Raw genomic sequence first — 19,936 nt, forward strand, 5'->3', positions numbered from 1 at the left:
TATAATATTTTTATGATGCTTCCTGCTTCTTGATCCTGTGACTTCTTTGGTTTCTCACACTGCTTATATGAATCTTGCCAGACTTTCAATGGCACCTACAGGAAAAGAGTCTGTCTCTGATGCTCCCAACTGAGAACGTTGATCAAATAACTTGATGACCTGGCCAGGTCAGAGATGAACTTTGTTGCCTCAGAAATTAGCAAAGTGAGAGGAGGGAAATTAAGGACATAGTTAATGTGGTATGAGTTCTCACAACTTCATATAAACCAAATGAATAGAGTGATTTCCCTTGAAATTGGAATCTGACTGTCAGTACAGCTATTTTAGAGAAAAAAGTATACACAACCATAGTGTTCACCCCTTGGAAGCTGGCCTGGGTGTAAGGAGTGAAGGGACAGATATGAAGATACTTTTCATCCTCACCTTGCCTATCTGCAGTTAATGGTATGTGTGTGCCTACCCCGGGGGAAGAGAAAGGACTTGGAAATCTGGCCAAATAGTCTTTCTCCACATGAAATGCCCTCTGAATCTACTGGGTAATTATAACTCCTACTTTTAAGGCCTATTTTATGAAAATACTGTCTACTATTTTAAATCTATTTAATCTGCCCTCTCCTCACTCCAACTCCATGGTGCAAATTTACTTTCTTTGTCTTTTATGTCATGTATTATTTTTATTTATGTACACACCAATATATAGATTTGTCCAGGCTGTGAATACCAAAGTGATCAGAATCAAGTCTTGTCTTTCTATTTTTAGTAGGATGGATAAAATGAATGCTGAATCTGTCTTATCAGATCATAAATAACCTGGAGGCAAGATTATTTATCTTGTGCCTTTTTATCCCTCACATCACCTTGCATAATTCCTTGGACTTACAAGTCATTCTTTAAATAAATATTGGCTGAATTATATAAATTAAAATATGCTTATTCTTGGAGGCTTGAATTTTATTATTGAAATATTTATTTATGTTATTAAATCATGTGTGAGATAGGAGGCTTTAAGAATATTCTTCTAGGTTCTTCTGAAAATTTATCATTTCTATTCCCAGATCCATACAAGAAAATTTTGGAGGAGCTGGAATTTAGTGTGGAGAAGGAATAAGTGAGAGCTTTTTATTAGTGCTTCTTCATCTCAACTAGTGACAATATGTGTATATTGCCTAAAATATAAACATAGGTTAGATGTTATTACTTATAGATTTGTGTTAGGGGACTTAAAGAATTTCCTTCATTGGCTATGTTTAATAATAGGACAAAGAGCCATTTCTTGGTGTGGGCTTCTTCTGCTTCTAGCAAGCTCTTTATTTCTCTATGATTCAATAGTTTTCACAACTACTGTAGCGATGGTTCATTGGATGTGTCTTTTTAAAAAGTTTTTATTTTAATTCCAGTTAGTTAACATATGGTGCTATATTAGTTTCAGGGGTACAATATACTGATTCAACACTTCCATATATCATCTGGTGCTCATCACAGTAAGTGCCCTCTTGAATCCCCATCACCTATTTCACCCATCTTCCCACCCACCTCCCCTCTGGTAATCATCAGTTTGTTTTCTATAATTAAGAGTCTGTTTCTTTCTTTTCTCTCTCTCTCTCGGTTTTTCTCTTTGTTTTGTTTCTTAAATTCCACATATGAGTGAGATCATATGGTATTTGTCTTTTTCTGACTGACTTATTTTGCTTAGTATTATACTCTCTAGCTCTACTCTATCCACATTGCAAACAAAAAAATTTCATTTTTTTTGCTGAATAACATTCCATTATCTATCTATCTATCTATCTATCTATCTATCTATCTATCTATCATCTATCTATCTATCTATCTTATATTAGGATACAAAATGAGAACCACTGTTCTTCCTTCCCTCTTTCTCTCCAAGAATCAATCCATCTCTTCCCCAAATTTATTTTTCAGTGGTATAATTCAAAGTGGTGCATATTCTGATATTTATATGCTTGTACTCCTCTCTCTTTATAAACTGAATCCCTGTTGAACTTGGAGCTTTCTTGCACATAATAATTAAGCTTGCTTGAATACATTGCTTTGTATTAAAACCTTATTTCTAGACTGTTATTTTAATTTCCCTAATTAGATTGTAAACTTCTTGAGGAAAATAACTTTGTCTTATATTTCTCTTAGATTCCTGGCCCTAAAACACTATAGCACAATGGTGGTCACATAGCTGATCCTAACTCACTAAATAGTGCTTAATTCAAAGGAATATTATATCTGGTATGGTAGATACCATAACCTAGAAGCAGGACTATTCACTCAAATTTATCTATAAGTTTCTGAAAGGAAAAGCCTAGATTTGTGTTGCCTTCCTTGGTATAATGTTGAGGAGTAAAGTGTAGTGTATTGCTCGACCGCAGGCTTCATTATATTCTGGAAATATTTTTTTTGATTGCATCTGTCTTAGATGACCTGGATTAAATAAGCTTTTCATGAATGCTTCAGTAATTTTTTTTCCTAAAGTTGTATACAGTTTTATGATATAGGGAACCTATCAGAAAAGTGATATAAAAAGTGAAAATCCACCTGAAACAGTGATTTTGGAAATATTTGTAGGTTGTTTATTTTTTAAAATAGGCCTAAGTAATGGACTGTATTCTGTTAGGACTTTGTGGAAAAGATATTAGCATATTTAGTTGTAGATAGTGTCTGTAGCAATTTTGATATTTAAATTTATATGGCAGCCATTCAAGTTCTGTTTTTTTTTTATCATATTTTTTAGGATTGACAGTTTACTGAATACAGGGTCCAGCCATCCAGAACAATCATATAAAATGTTTTTTAAAAAAGTCCGATGTGGTTGAGAGTGATTGCAAAGCAGCCCTGACACATTCTTGGGCCTGTAAGCAGGATTCTACAGGCCAATGCCGGCAGGGTTTTGCCTGCGGGAAGCAAGAAAAAGTCAATGCAATTCGGGGCAGTTTCTCAGGAGAATAACCTGTGTGGACAAGTATTTGTTTAGGGCCATAAAAATGTCTTTCCTTCTTTCTGAAATTTGAACTTCATAATTTATTTAAAGGCAGGGCACCTTGAGTAAGTGCTGATGAAATCATAAAAGGGTACATGTTTAAAAAAAAACACTGTTTTTGTCCACATCTTTGCAGCCAGTGTCTTTTGGGGAGAACCTTGATTACATGAGGAAGAATGGGGGGATACTCTCCCCACTTCTTCCTTTGAAGATGACTGAAAAAATACTGGGTCTGCCTAACAGGTCAGAGGAACACTACTGCTTCTGTTGCTGGTCCGTCTGCTTGAAACCATTTAGGGGAAAGACCATGGACTTAGTTTGTTTTCGGTACTACACAGCATACTTTGGGGCTCAAAGCTCTGGTTTCAGTGGCTGAAATTGGGGCTTCCTTCAGACTTCATTGATCTCAGGTTTCTTCCAGCTCTGACATTCTGGATTCTAAGCTAGATATCAGAGGTGGAAACTGCTTTGTGAAACACATGAAAAATGTATCCGAGATTGACGAGCTAGACCACTCATGGCTTTAGAAATTTTCAAGTCTTTAAATTTGTTCAACACTGTGCCAGGCCGTGTGAGAGACGTAGAGCTATATTACTCATTATAGCTTCTGACCCAGGGAGACAAGATAGAATTAATCATGCATGTTAGGCAAAAGACAACAGTAGTTCCCCCTTATCCATGGTGCTTTCTGTGGTTCTAGTTATCTGTGATCAAGCACAGTCCGGAAACAGATGATCCTCCTTAGACATATTGTCAGAAGGTCAGTAGTAGCCTAGTGCTACGTCACAATGCCTGCGTTGTTCACCCCATTTCACCTTATCACATAGATGTTTTATCATCTCATATCGAAAGAAGGCAAGTACAGTATAGTAAGATATTTTGACACAGAGAAGGACCATATCCATATGACTTTTATTGCAGTATATTGTTATAATCATTCCATTTTAGTATTAGTTATTGTTGGTAATATCTTATTGTCCCTAATTTAGAAATTAAGCTTTATCAGAGGTATGTCTGTATAGGAAAAAAAACAATATATATAGAGTTTGGTACTATCCATGGTTTCAGGCATCTTGGATCATATTCCCTATGGATAAGAAGGGACTGCTGTCATTTTTTTTCTTTTAAAAATTTTCTTTGATTTTCTTCTTAGTCCCAAATCCAGGATTTCTGATTCAAATCAATTTTTGTATCTTAGTAAAGTTTTTGAGTTTTCCTCACATTTCTTAAGACACAGTTTTGGTAGTTTATTATTTATTTTTTTTGTTTTTGTTTTTGTGTTTTTGTTCCTTTTCTCATTTTTTTTTCTTTTTTAAGTAAACTCCATGCCCAATGTGGGGCTTGAACTCATGACCCTGAGATCCAGAGTCATATGCTTCACTGACTGAGCCAACCAGGCATGCCCCTTTCCTCATTTCCTAAATTTTTTTTTGTTAATACTGCTAAGTAACATTATTTCTAATACTTTTGCAATAGATTCTTTTGGGATTTCTAGGCATTCTTTAGGGGTTTCTAGTGATAGCCTCTTTAAATAACAGTAATTTGGTCAAATTATTTTTTATAGTTATATGTTTTATTTGTGTTTCATATCTAGAATTTCTAGTATAATGTCAAAGGATTATGGTGACAATTGGCATCCTTATTTTGTTTTTTTTTCATGTGAATAATAGCTATTATTATATACAGATATTTTCTATATTAGTGTGTAATCTCATTTATTCCTTACCATAAATATAAAAGGTATTGTTATCCTCATTTTACAAAACTGAGGCCAGAGACATTAAGTAACTTGTTCAAGTCTGCCATAAAGGAACAGAGTCAAGATTTGAATCCAAACTATAGAGCATGTATGCTCAACCAACTTATCATACTGTCTTCCATGTGATTTTCATTTGAGACTACCATGGAGATGATATGTTTCTCTTTTTTTTTGACTTATAAAATTTACTTGGTTGTATCATTAGAGTTTGCTGCTAGTTCAGTTTACTAGTACTTTATTTAGAATTTTTGGATCTATTCATAAGGAAAATGGTCTATAGTTTTCTTTTCTTGCAATGTCTTTATCTGGCTTTGGTATTAGTTATGCCGGCCTCACAGAATTAGTTAGGAAGTATTCCCTCTTCTTTTATATTTTGGAAAAGTTTGAGAAGGATTGATATTCATTTTTCCTTTAAATATTTGGTAGAATTCACCAGGGAAGCCATCTGGTCCTGGACTTTTCTTTGCGAGGATGTTTTGGATTACTGATGCAATCTTTCTATTTGTTTTAGGTCTGATCAAGTTTTCTACTTTTTCTTGGATCAGTTTTAGTAGTTTACTTATCTTTTTTTTTTTTTTAAAGATTTATTTGTTCATTCATGACACACACACACACACACACACACACACACACACACAGGCAGAGACAGGCAGAGGGAGAAGAAGCAGGCTCCATGCAAGGAACCTGATGCAGGACTCGGGAATCACGCCCTGAACCCAAGGCAGATGTTTAACCACTGCGCCATGCAGGCATCCCAGTTTACTTGTCTTTTGAAACATAATTCCTGACATTCGCACTTAGTTTTGTGAGTCACTTTAAAATTATTTAGACTATTACTTATGTTTAAATTGGGTCATTGTAAACCACCTTTACTTATTTATTTTTTATAATTTAATTTTTCATTTTTGAGCTCTTAATTGCATCTTCAAATAATTTTTCCAGAAGGTAAGTACATGGGTGGTATGTTTTTTAAGTGGGGTATATATGTGATCCCCACTGCAAAGGAGATTGCATAATGCAGAGTTCTGAGCCAAGAGGGGAGGATGTCCCTGTTCACTCTGTAGTGTATCAAGAAGTTCCTTGTGTGTTTATTGGCCTCATGGAGTCACCTGTGAAAAATGTTCCTTCAACTTCTTCCTGTAGAAACTTCTTAGGACTAGGGGCCAGTGCTTAAAACAGATTCTGCTGTCTTCCTAATTCACCCTACCTTCCCACTGTTGTCTGCCTGAAATGCTTCTTGCATTTTCTGCCCAAATTGACCATCCACTTCTGCCTACCAGATTATTGTTTGTTTCCAGAATATGCCAAAATACCTTTTTTTCGGATACAAACTTAGATATCAGCTATATTTCTAATGAAATATTTTACAGATTATGTTTAGGTATGCTTTTACTTTCACTGATTTTTTTTAATAGAACATAGTAATGCAAACCTTTTAATTTACCTACAGTTTTTTTTTGGTGAATCAATTAAGTCATTTTTCTAATAAGCTACAAACTTTTGCTTGTATTTAATTTACTTTTATCTTTGGAACATCAGTTATCCTCATATTGTCTCTCCTTTTTCTCTCTTTGATTTTACCACTATCTTCTTGTTGCTTCTCACCTACTGTCTTTGGTCATTTACCTTGATATTTTGGAAGAGTATTATTTTTCCTCTAACTTCTTACTTACTTTTCTCTAGTAGTATATTAAAAACTCTGCTTTTGGGGTGTCTGGCTGGCTCAGTTGGTAGAGCACAGGACTCTTGATCTTGAGGCCAAGTTTGAGCCCCATGGTGGGTGTAAAGATTACTTAAAAAAGTAATGAGAACTAGCATTTAGAAAAAAACAAAAACTCTGCTTTTAAATATGTATTTAAGTATTTTAATATTATCATAGTTTATTTTCCTTCAGGCCTTACTATTTCATTTAGTTTGTTTCATTTTCACCTTGCTGTTTTTCAACTCATTCTCTTTACTCTGCATGAATTTCTGTATTTTTTTTAAAGATGTTATTTATTTATTCATGAAAGACACAGAGAGAGAGGCAGAGACACAGGCAGAGGGAGAAGCAGGCCCCATGCAGGGAGCCCGACGTGGGACTCGATCCCGGGACTCCAGGATCATGACCTGGGCCAAAGGCAGGCGCTAAACCATTGAGCCACCCAGGGATCCCCATGAATTTCTATGTTTTGATAGAATTCATATCTTTCATCTTTTGAACATATCACACAATTTATTAAAACTTCTTCCTTTGAGGGATGCCTGGGTAGCTCAGCAGTTGAACATCTGCCTTTGGCTCAGGGCATGATCCCAGGATCCCGGAATTGAGTCCCACATCTGGCTCCCTGTGAGGGGTCTGCTTCTCCCTCTGCCTATGTCTCTGCCTCTCTCTGTGTGTCTCTCATGAATAAATAAATAAAATCTTTTAAAAAACAAACTTCTTCCTTTGAGGTTTCAGAGTGTTGCCACTTTCCTTATTCTGCAGTGGTTTTTCATAGGCATTAAGTTGTCCTCTTCTCTTGGGGCACCTGAGTGGGTCAGTTTGTTAAGCATCTGACTTTAGTTCAGGTCATGATCTCAGGGTCCTGGGACTGAGTCCCTAGTTGGGGTCCCTGCTCAGCAGGTATTCTGCTTGTCCCTCTCTTTCGCTCCCCCCACCCCACCGCATTCATTTTCTCCCTCTCAAATAAATAAATCTTAAAAAAGTTGTCCTCTTCTCTTTACTCATGCACTAAATAAATGTAGATGTTTATGAACTGAATGAGTTTGTGGATAGTTTTACCCTACTTACTTTTCCAGAGCACCATCTATTGAGTAGATTGACTTACCTAGCTCTGAATCTCATTTCCTGGTTCCAGTAGGCATTCACTATGGAACCTCTATTTCACTGTTAGTGGCATTTTCTTCTTTACCCATGGTATGGTTTTCTGAAATATTGATTAATGAAAAGCATGAATAGCTGTAGGTTTCTTTTTGTAACATTTGATATCCTTTTTTATTTTACTATATATATTTTTACTTATTTTCTTAGTGGTTACATTTGGGATTACAATTCCCATCTTAATTTATAACAATCGGGTTCTGATTCAGATTCATACCAACTTAATTTCAATAACATACAAACATTTTGCTTGCTTCTGTATAGCTCTGTTGTTCCTCTCTTTGCAATGCTATTGTCATACACATTACATGTTTATATATTATGTATCCATCAAAGTGTATTTATAATTATTGCTTTATGCATGTGTCCTTTAAATCAGATAGGAGAGAAAAAAAAGAATTTTGAACAAAAAATTCAGTATTGTCTTTTATATTTGCCTATCCAGTTATTTTTACCAGTGCCCTTTATTTTTCATGTGTATTTGAGTTATTATTTAGTCCCTTCATTTTGCCTGGAAGACTCAGTTGGTTAAGTGGCTACCTCTGGCTCAGGTCATGATCCTGGGGTCCTGGGATCTGGCCCCATGTTGGGCTCTCTGCTTGATGAGGAGTCTGCTTCTCCTTCTCTCTTTGCCTTTTCCCCTGCTCAAGCTCATTCCCTCTCTCTTAGATACATACATACATACATACATACTAAATAAAATCACTTTGTATTCTAAATATTTAAAAATAAACAGCCACATTGATATGTGTTTCTTGTAGGGCAATTATCATAGTGACAAATCCTCTCAGTTTTGTTTATTTTAGATTGTCTTTATTCCTCCATCATTTTTGGAGGATACTTTTGCTGGATTTAGAATTCTTAGTTGACAGTTTTTTCTTTTAGCACTCCAAATATGTCATCCTACTGCCTTTTAGCCATGATAATTTCTGATGAGAAATCAGCTGTTAATCATATTGAAGGTCTCTTATATGTGATGAGTTTTTTTTCTCTTGCTGCTTTCAAGATTCTTTCTTTGTCTTAATAGTTTGACAGTTTGGTTGTGATGTGTCTAGTTTCTTGGATATGTAGATCAATGTAATTCATCAACTTTGGGAAGTTTTCTGCCATTATTTTTTCCAGCATCCTTTCTGCCTTCTCCTCTTCCCCTAGGACTTCCATTTTGTTTGATAATGTTCAACAGGTCTTTAAGGCTTTGTTCAATTTTCTTCATTCTTTTTTCTTTTTTGTTTTTCAAATTGGATAACCACAACTGATCTATCTTCAAGTTCACTAATTTTTTCTTCTAAGTCTGTTCAAATTTTCTACTGAGCACCTTTATGGAATTTTTCATTTCAGTTAATGTACTTTTCAATTCCAGAATTTTTATTCATTTCACAAATTCTAGTTCTTTATTGATATTATCTATTTGATGAGATATTACTGTTATACTTTTCTTATTTGTTTTACCTGGTTTCTTTTGGTTTTTTTTAAACATACTTTAAAAAGTGATTTAAAGTATTTGTGCAGTAGGTCCAATCTCTGGACTTTCTAAAAGATGATTCCTATTGACATCTTGTTTCCCATGTTGAGCCATGCTTTGTTTCTTTGCATATTTCATATTTTTTGGTTGTTGTTATAAACTGAACATTTTAAATTATATAATGTGATAATTATGGAAATAAGATCCTCTTTTTTCCCTCCAGATTTTATTATCGCTGTTTTCTGTTGTTTTTATTGTTATCACTTAAAAAAATTAGTGACTTCCTTGAACTAATTTTGTAAAGTTTGTATTCTTTGTTGTGTGTGGCCACCAAAGTCTCTGCTTGGTTAGCTTAGTGGTCAGGTAATGATTGAATATAGATTTTCTTGAATGCCTGGAGCCAGTGTCTCTCAGAGTTTTGCTGAGGGGTTCTTTTGTGTATTGGGACATATCTCAGCACTCAGGCAAACAATTTACAACCCTGCATTAGTCCTAACTTCCAGCTTGCCTAGAGCCTCAGTGTCAGTCAGAGGTGAAAACTTAGGGCTTCTAGTCTTTTCTGAGCATGTGTACAGCCCATGGTGTGCACATCAATGTAGTGTAGGCACCTGACAATTAGCTTTTTTGATTGTAATGTAAGTGCCTGACATTAAGCTTTTGATTGCTGAGGCTTTCATTTCAAAGACATCCATCTTGAATAAACACATTGCTAACTACACAGCTAGATAAAGAGCCAGGCTGCTGTTCTCTAAACGTTCTTTTTTTGGGGGGGAAATTCTGGTTGCCTAGATAGCCATTTGACTGACTGCTTGCATTTTCCTTCCTGTGCTTTAATTCCCACACTTACATTTGAAACTCACCAATAAAGAGTGAACCTGCTAAAACATGAGACATCCCACCCTCAACTCCAATAAATTCAGAACCCTAAGTCCATGTGTTCACTCCCCTCCCTTGCACCCCCACCCCATCCCCACCCCACCAAACTCACTGTGTGCTTTTGGGCATGCCATGTACCCTGTAGAACTCATAAGTAATAAACTTTGCTTTGCTTTTTCAGATTACCCTGATAGTTGTTGCTGAGGTACATCTAGTAGTCATAATAAGAACCATAGAGTTGGTCCAGCCACAACGCTGCTGTGATCAGGGAAATGTCTGTTGGGGCTCTTCACAAAAAGTGTGGGTCCAAGTGGATGCCCATAGTAGTTTCTAGTTGATACTATCACTATTGATAGGCTGAGACTGACTCTAAACAAAAATACACACTCACATGGCTGAAAGTTACTAAAATAGTTATTTTATTGTTATTTTTAGTTTTTGATTATCTTTATTTTTTGAGGTGACTGCTTAGCTAGATAGCAGAGTATGGGAATAGGGCAAGTTGAAACATTAAAAATACTCACTGTTCCTACTGACATTCATTAGTGATCATTGAATAAGTGCTCTCTGGGTTGTTATTAGCCTTTCAACAATCAATTATGAGACATACAAATAAACCAGGAAGTATGATCCATAGGAAAAAAAAGTTCTTGAAAAAGCCCAGGCATTGTACTTTAACTAGACACGTACTTTAAGTTTTCATATATTTTTGTTTTTATATTTATTTTATGGTTGGTTTGGAGATACTGTTTTTGGCTATTCTGATGCCATTTTAACCTGTTTTTATCTGCTTAGCATAATTTTTTTGAGATTCATTTATTTTGTTGCTTATATTAGTAGCTCATTTTTAGTTTAGAATGAAATCTTAACTGGTTTTTGCTGGTCTGAAATTTTATTTGCTGAATTTATATGATATACTTTGGCCTGCTAGTTTTTCTCTTTCAGTTAATTTTCTTTTTTCCACCAAATATATGATCACATAATCTATAAATAGTAACATTTTGATCTTCTCCTTATCCTATTTATACATGTAGTATTTCTTTTCATGTTGAATCAGGCCTCATCTGTCAAATGTTTTTTGGGAATTACATTTGGTGCAGGAATCTGCAAATACCTCTTGTGGGGTTAAGTAAGGCTTTTTTTTTCTGTTTCTAGTTACTTTTTAATCAGATATAGGTGTTTAATTTTATTGATGATTATCCTCAGCAGTTATTGAGTTGATCATATGAGTTGCTATGTTAATCTGTTAATTTTATAAACTAGGAATGAATTATTCATGCAGTCCAGGAAAGATTTCCTTGGTCAAGATTTATTGTTTCTAAGTATGCTGATTAATTTCATTTGAAAATATTTTAGTTGGAATTTTGGCATTTATGTTCACAAGTAAGGTAAACTATAGGTTTCTTTATAAAGATATTTTTAATCCATCTTTGATATTATTACATTACCTACATGAAATGTGTTGAGAAAATTCATTATTATGAACATTTTCAATTGTAGAACAAGTACTCATCACTCAGATTTTTCAAAATTTAATATTTCTGTCTTATTCACTTCAGATTGTTTAAATAAATAGAAAATTGCAAGTAAAGTAGAGGTCCCCTTTGTACTTCTTTCCAATAAAACTCTCCCTCCTTAGATCTGAACTAATATCATGAATTTGGTGTTCATTATTGTCATGTTTTTATACTTTACTGATATAAACTTAAAAGGTTTTAAAGTATTTTTTGCAGGATGTCAGAATTCACACTGTTTAGTTAGTATACTTATTTTATTTTATTTATTTTTAAACATTATTTATTTGTGAGGGAGGAAGAGCAAGAGTGGGAAGGACAGAGGGAGAAGGAGAGAGATTCTAAAGCAGACTCCATGATGCTTGAAGGCCCCATCATGGGGCTCAATCCCAGGACTCTGAGATCATGACCTGAGCTGAAACCAAGAGTCAGACAATTAACTGACTGTGCCACTCAGGCACTCCTAGTTAGTGTATTTATGAAAAGTTTTGTGTCAGGAGCCAGATAGTCTTTGTTTGAAATTCCCAACTAAAATGAAATTTTCTATTTCTATTTTTCAGTTTTGTTAGTTTTAAAAAATGTCCTTTGAAGCATTGTCATTAGTGCATACTTTTATGTCTTTTGAGGGACTTGACTCATGTTATTATGAAATGCTTTCTCTTGCTAATACTTCTTGTTCTGAAATGAAGTCTCTCTGTCTGATATTAATATAGCCATTCCAGTTTTCATATGATTAATGTTTGTATAACTCCCTTCATCCTTGTGTTTTTATACTTAAAAAAGGTTTTCTATAGCAATCATATTGTAGGATCTTGTATTTTTCTACAGTGACAGTCTTTGTCTTTTAACTGAAGTATTTAGAACAATTTACATGTAATTATTAATAAGGTTGGGTTTATATTTACTATCTTGCTATTTGGTTTCTGTTTGTCACATTTGTTTGTGGTCTTTTCTCCCTCTATACCTGCCTTCTTTTAATTTGTATTTTTTTAGTATTGTTATGCTGTTTTTATATACTAATAGCTTATTACCACCTTATTTTATTTTTTTTAGTGAGTGCTATGGAGTTTACAATGTGCATATTTAACTTATCCCTATAAATAGTATACCATTTCACATATGGTAGAAGAACCTTACAAAAGTATATTTCTTTTCCCATCTTCCACTGTTGTGCTATCATTAATGCATATTTCATATCTAGGTATGTTATGAAACAATACATTATTAATTTTATTAAAACCATCCATTATATTTTTAAAAATCTTTAAAAAGAGAAAAATGTCTTTTTTATTTACACATTTTTAATCATTCTACCATTTATTTCCACTGTGTGCATTAAGTTTTGATCTGATAACATTTTCCTTTGCTTAAAGAATTTCCTTTAACATTTCTTGTAATGCAGATTTGATAGCAATGGATTTTTTTCACCTTTTGTTTGCTGAAAAAGTATTTCACCTTCAATTTTGAAAGATATTTTTGCTGGATATAGAATTTTATGTGGGCAGTATTTTTCTTCAGTACAGGTACTCTAAGTATGTTGCTTCATTGTCTTCTGGCCTACATAATTCTGATAGGAAGTCTGCAGTGCTGGCTTGTGGTAATTAGTTGCTAGTAATTATATTTGTTTCTCTGTACTTAATGTTTCTTAAGTTGCTTATAAGATTTTTTTCTTTATTGCTAGTTTTCTTAATTTTTATTATAATGTGCTTGGCATAGTGTTCTTTGTGTGTTTCTGCTTGGAATTCATGAACATTTTTGCATCAAGGGGTTTATAGTTGTCATCAAATTTGGACAGTTTTGGACGTTTTTTGTACACATATTTTCTGCTCCCTTCACACTGCCCTTTCTGGGACTCTAATTAAATATTATGTCAGATTGAGTATTAGTTTTCTTTCAATTTTTGTTTCTCTCTCTGATTCATTTTGCATTGTTTCTAGTGCTATGTCTTCAAGTTGCTGAATATTTTCTTCTGTAATATCTTCTCTGATATTAATGCCACTCAGTGAAATTTTTCTTTCAGATACTGTGTTTTATCTAGATATTCCATTTGATTCTGTTTTTATGTCTCACATTTGCTCCTCATATGTTTATATATTTGAATATTTATATTAGAAATTTCAAGATCCTTATCTGCTAATTACAACATATCTATCATTTCTGGTCCTTTTTCTAATGGTTTTTCTCCTGGTTATCTGCCACATATTTATGCTTTTCCATGTGATTGGTAAAATTTGATTAAGCACTGAACATTGTGAATTTTACATTGTAGAATATGAGGTTTTGTTGTCGTCCTTTAAAAGGTGTTGGATTTTGTTCTAATAGCCTGTTAAGCTGCTTGAAGATCAGCTTGATATATTTGGGGATTATTTAAAAATGTTGTTAAAGTCCTAAGAAGCCATTACTTTAGAGCTAATTTAGAACCACTACTAATGTCTGACACTTCTGGGGTTTATAATGAATATACTATGTAGTCAGGATGTCTGATGGGAGAGCTAATGATTCCCATCCTTGTGTAAACTCTGGGAATTGCAGTTTACAGCTCCTTGGTTATTGTTTTTTTTTTTTTTCCTCCTGGAAGTTTATCTTTGGTCTCATGGGTTTCACCATTCCATGAACAGATTGGTATTCAACCTATAACTCAAATGCCTGTTGCAGATTTCTGGAGCTCTTTTTCTATGCTCTTCCCTTCTCTCCATCTTATTATGCCTTGCAAATTCTACCCTTTTTGTCTTCTTCTTACTCTAATTTCTATTTCTTCAACCTAGTGAGATACCTGGGCCCCATATTGTCTTCTTCCATCTTGTGTTGTGGTCTGTAAATTGTGAAAAGCAGAAATCTGGGTATATCTGCCTTTTAACCATTTTGGTTTCCATTCTCTTAGTCATTACAGTTGTGCACTGTTTCTTGTCCAATCCTCAAAGAGTTGTTCTTATATTTTGTCCAATTTTATAGTTATATTATGATAGAAAGGCAGAAGTAGAAACCAATGGCCTCAGTTGGATCTTTTTAGTGAAGCAAAGAAAAAGTAGTGTTTTAAAGTACAATGAATGTTTATATCTTGCTATTGATGTTATTAAAGTCTAGAGGACAAAGGGGCTGTCAAAAGTCATGTAATTGAATCCCCATATTATTTAATTAATTAATTTTTAAAAGATTTTATTTATACTTACAAGAGACACACAGAGAGAGGCAGAGACATAGGCAGAGGGAGAAGCAGGCTCCCTCTGGGGAGCCTGATACAGGACTCAATCCCAGGACCCTGGGTTCATGCCCTGAGTCAAAGGCAGATGCTCAACCAGTGAGCCACCCAGGCATCCTGAATCTCCATTTTAAAGATGATAAAACTGAGATGAAGAGATGAAAAATAACTTGTCTGTTGATACCTGGTCTGTGATTTTACAGTTTGGGCAGGAGCTGGGTCTCTTTATTTCTACCTGTTGTTAGATGTAGTGGTGTGCTATCTTCTTACCACTTCACCTGAATGAGATTTTTATCATAGCAATTAGCATTAGTAATGATAAATATGATACTAACAGTTATACTTATTAAACATTTAAATATATTCCAGATTCCTTCTTGCTTTGGGTTAATTAAATTTTAGTTTTGATTTGTATCTTTCTTGTGCAGCCATTTAGTAGCAGGTTTTACAGAATCTGTACTTTTACCTAATTGCCTTATTAAATCTGATATTATATGTATAGGTATCAATAATTTAAAAAGCCATGAAATTGGAATAAGACAAAAGATTTTTGTTGTATCTTTTGTTTTATATTTCCATTTACTGCATAATATTACCTAGCTTTTATTTCTCTTTTATATGTTCCTCACTTACTAAATGACTGGAGTTTTGCAGCACTGAATAATATACCCTGATGATTTTAAAAACTGACATTATTTTATGTTTTCTTTTTATTCTTCAAGGATATATCTTTAATGGGGAAAATGTACAAGACGTCTCAAGTGCAAGAAGAGCAAGGATTACAGACAAATTTTGAGGAACCTCAAATGGTAAAGTCTTTAATAAAAATCCTCCTTACCTATATTGAAGTAATAGTCTGCCTCTTGTTGCATGAATGGTTATCTAGATAGTTAAATAAAGCTCCACTAATTTATTTTACATGTATGTTTAACTGTAAGAATATCTAATCCAATATCACATTGGGAATCTTGGCTATTTTGGCTTACTGCTGCTGCCTACAATAGACCTTCTGAGCTAAGGCCTAAAACTCTTTTCAAAATGGAAAGATTTTAATAATTCCTCTGGTCTAGACATTTAGATCTAGAAGGTAGTTGGAGAGTTAATTAAGAAAGCACCATCTTATTTTTTATTTAGCTAGAAAAATTGTTTAAAGCATTGATAAGGGAACACTTCTGTAGAGAAATATGGACTGCTGGTGACAGAAGTTTGTTTCAGAAATAAAGCTTCCTTTTATCCATCATTGGCAAAGTACAAGATTCAGAGCAATCTGGAACATATTCCATATGGATGGAACATGTCTTCTTGTGTATAGAAATCCACATTTACATAAAACAAATGATAGCACTATGATCATTTTCTTTATAAAGGATGTGTAAAATATTGTTAAATAGCAAGCCCCTTTAATTCATGAAAATATGAGTCCACATACATAAAAATTCAGATTATACTTCATTTTTATGATAATATGTTTTGATTAGAAAAATATATGTAATCTTTTCACAGAAGACATAGATCTTACAATATTAGAGTTTCCACAACTGGTTGAATTACTAGAGTTTGAAATGCTTCTGGATTGAGATTATGCCTTTTTCTGCTTTGTATTGTTATCTCTTACCTCAGGACCTAGCATGTGTGGCACTAGTATGTGGATACATCAATTTTGAAGCCTTCCTGCATAGGCTTTGGACCTAAAACTGACATTTAGGGTAGCTCCCTGTAGGGAACACTATTTACAGGTAGATATCAAAACCTCTGATGTGTCAGCTTCTAATAGATATACTAAACTGAAAATACAAGATTATTCAGGTGTAGAAAAAATAAATTCTTCATTAATAAATGAATTTGACTTAATACCATTCACTACATTCATGTGAAGTATAAGAAAAGATGCCATTTTTCAGGAAATTATGAAAAAGGCCAAATATCAGGTACCTAATTTAGATATTATCCTTACTATTTAAAATGAAGATTTAAACAAAAATATTGATTTCTTATTTTTAAAAAGATTTTATTTATTTATCCATGAGGGACACAGAGAGGCAGAGACATAGGCAGAGGGAGCAGCAGGATCCCTGCGGGGAGTGTGATGTGGGACTCAATCTCAGAACCCTGGGATCACGCCCTGAGCCAAAGGCAGATAATCAACCACTGAGCCACCCAGGCATCCCAAGATTTCTTTGTGATTCTGTGGGAGTCATTCTCTCAGTTTTGACATTTATAAGCAATCACTGGACCTCTTCTGGCCACTGGCTATTTTTTTTAAAGATATATTTATTTATTTTAGAGAGAAAGAAGAGAAAGAGAGAGATAGAGGGAGAAGAGAAAGAGAGAGACAAAGGGAGAGAGAAAGAGAGATCAGGGTGGGGTGGGCCAGACGGAGAGAGAGGGAGAGGGAGTGGGAGTCTTAAGCAAACATGACCTGAGCTGAAACCAAGAGTCAGACACTATCATAACTAGCTGAGCCACCCAGGCATCCCGGATCACTGGCTTTCTAACAGGTAAAATACCTTTTAACTTGATACCTGGTCATAGTAAAAAGGCTCCTCTGTGATATCTTTTATTCCAGACACATTTTTTGGGTGTCTATCTACTCTGCCAGAGAACAAACTCTGTCTGTCCTGCCTGTCCCTTAGACTTCTAGAAGCTTTCTGGGTTAAGATTTATCTGGGGAGCACTGGCTAACATGCTGTCATCTGGTTATGCTGGCATCTACCCTTAGAGCATGGCAGCCTCATTTTGAACATCTCCATGTCATAGGCCAGAGGTCTCTTAGTTCTTTGATGCATTTATTTTGTTTTAAGTACTCACCATTTCAAATATAATAGTTTTTGAATCATCATGGAGAATGATTTCCTTACATACTTATAAACAAATCAAAGGATTCATTCATTCATTCCTTTTCCTACAATGTGATAGGCATTGTTTTAGACATGGTTAATACAAAGATAGAAAAGGCAGTTCTTGACTTTGAGGAACTCATTGTATGGAGTAGACCAATATATAAAGAGAAAAAGTATAATACTCTTTAATGAATATTCTAAATAGAGACTATAACAGAGAAAAAATTGATATAATTTTCTTTCACTTATTTATTCATCACTCACTCACAAATAATTGCAGATGGTATAAATGTGCTAAGTACTTGAGACATAAAGATAGATAAGACACAATTTCCTTTTTAAGGAATCTCCAAACTTTAAAGTACTTAAATTTTCTGGTCTCAGGATGCCTTTCTTTCTTTCTTTCTTTTTTCTTTCTTTCTTTCTTTCTTTCTTTCTTTCTTTCTTTCTTTCTTTCTTTCTTTCTTTCTTCTTTCTTTCTTTCTTTCTTTCTTTCTTTCTTTCTTTCAAAATATTTTATTTATTCATGAGAGAGAGAGAGGCAGAGGCACAGGCAGAGGGAGAAGCAGGCTCCGTGCAGGGAGCCCAATGATGGACTCGATCCCAGGACTCCAGGATCATGCCCTGGGCCAAAGGCAGGAACTAAACCACTGAGCCACACAGGGATCCCCTCAGAATGCTTTTAAACTCTTAAAAAATATTATAAGAACCTGAAGAAATTTTTGTCTATGTGCATTGTATCAACTAGTATTTGCCATAATAGAAAGCAAAACTGAGAAAAATATAAAATATTTATTCATTCATTTAAAATAATAATAAGCCAATTACATATGAATATAGAACATATTGAGAAAAACAGTATCCAAAAAAAAGCAAGTTAGTAAGAACATTTTTTTGCAAATCTCTATAATACCTGGTTTAATAAAGAGCTAGAGTCTGATATCTGTTTCTACATTCAATCTGTTGTGTAGGTTCTTTTGGTTGAAATACATGAAGTAAGCCTGGTCCCATACAGATTAAGAAGGGAATAATATTTTAATAACCTTTTAACATATTTATGGATACTATTCTTTGCTAATAAACCAAAATTGTACAAGTGGTAGTTTCTTAAAGACAAGTTGCAATGAGAAGACTGAAACAAAATAAATTAACTTATTTTATATCCTTACATTAAAGTCCATTGATCTACTTTGTTCTTTGAATGGTTCATTAGCCCCTGCATGCTTTTGTAATCTCATGTGTTAATCATATGAAAAGTATTGGTTCACTGTTTTACCCACTACTGCTTTTCCATCATCAGTACAAATGTCAACACAATGAAAAAGGCCAAATAAGTCTTAGTATTATTATGAAAATAGTTTTGACATTGCAGATCACCTGAAAGGGTCTCAAAGATTATCAGGAATCTGTGCACCACACTTTGAGAAGTGCTAATCTTTTGGGAATAGGAGAAAGAGGGTAAGAGAATGCAGTTTGGATTCAGGTTGTCTAGGTTCAAACAGAGCACTGCTACTTTGAGTGTGACCTTGGGCAGGTTACTTAACTTCTCTAAGCCTCAGTTTCTTCATCCACAAAATGGGGTTACAAACAGTTTCTGCTTCATGGAATTGTGGTGAAGACTAAGTTTAAATGAAATACTGCTCGTATATGTCGATGATTATGATAATGATTACTTAGACAATGATGATACAGTATGATGCATGCTGAAACAGAGGCAGGACACAGAGTGGTGGCAGCATCAGTAAAGGCTTGGTGACAGAAATAAGGCTGGGCAAAATCCTGAAGAGGGTTAGTTGCAACTACAGGATTGCCACTGCCTTCTCCTCAAAACTCCTCTTCTTCCATATTTTGGAGGATGGTACCTTCATCTGTTTAGTCTCCCAAACCAGAACCCTAGGGTGTGTATTGAAGCCAGAAGAAGAGAAATGGAAAAGAAAGGGAGTGTTTCACAGTGCCAAATTTATGGAGAATGAAATGAATGAGCTTGTCATAGATAGCATAGTATGTCTATTCTGCCATTTTATGGAAAATATTTAATTAATCCTCCTTTTTACCAATGAGGAGAATAAGGCTAAGAAGGGTTAAGTAACTTGGCCAAAATCACATACGTATTAATTGACAGACCCAGGATTTGAATAATGTCCCATCTAGTTACAAAGCTTTTACTCTTTTAACAGCACCATCCAATAAATAGTTTTATAAAAATATGAGCTCCAGATTAAAGTTTCATTCTACAAGTAGAAATTTCTTGGTTTAGCATTCCTTTTTGCATAATAGAGGCATTTAATATTTGGTGCTCTATGACATCTTTATACTTTATCTTACTAACAAATTAATGTATCAAAGAACAAAGTGATACAATTGCGTTTTCAAGTCATTCTCTAGAGTTCAGATTTTTATGTAAATCAGACTCATTTATTCATCTGTTAATTTG

At 34.3% G+C, this 19,936-nt stretch overlaps 1 protein-coding gene across 2 annotated transcripts in view; it reads left to right on the forward strand.

Moving 5' to 3' along the window:
• The window catches only part of TTC6 (tetratricopeptide repeat domain 6), a 172,802-nt gene that overhangs the window by 37,812 nt on the left and 115,054 nt on the right, over window positions 1-19,936 (forward strand). For both annotated transcript variants that reach the window (XM_035720011.2, XM_049113068.1), the window contains exon 2: window positions 15,385-15,471. In XM_035720011.2, the coding sequence (XP_035575904.2) occupies window positions 15,385-15,471 (87 nt within the window). The remainder of the gene's footprint in view (window positions 1-15,384; window positions 15,472-19,936) is intronic.

This window comes from Canis lupus, chromosome 8 (genome assembly GCF_003254725.2).
Source record: "Canis lupus dingo isolate Sandy chromosome 8, ASM325472v2, whole genome shotgun sequence".
In the NCBI taxonomy this organism is placed as follows: Eukaryota; Metazoa; Chordata; class Mammalia; order Carnivora; family Canidae; genus Canis; species Canis lupus.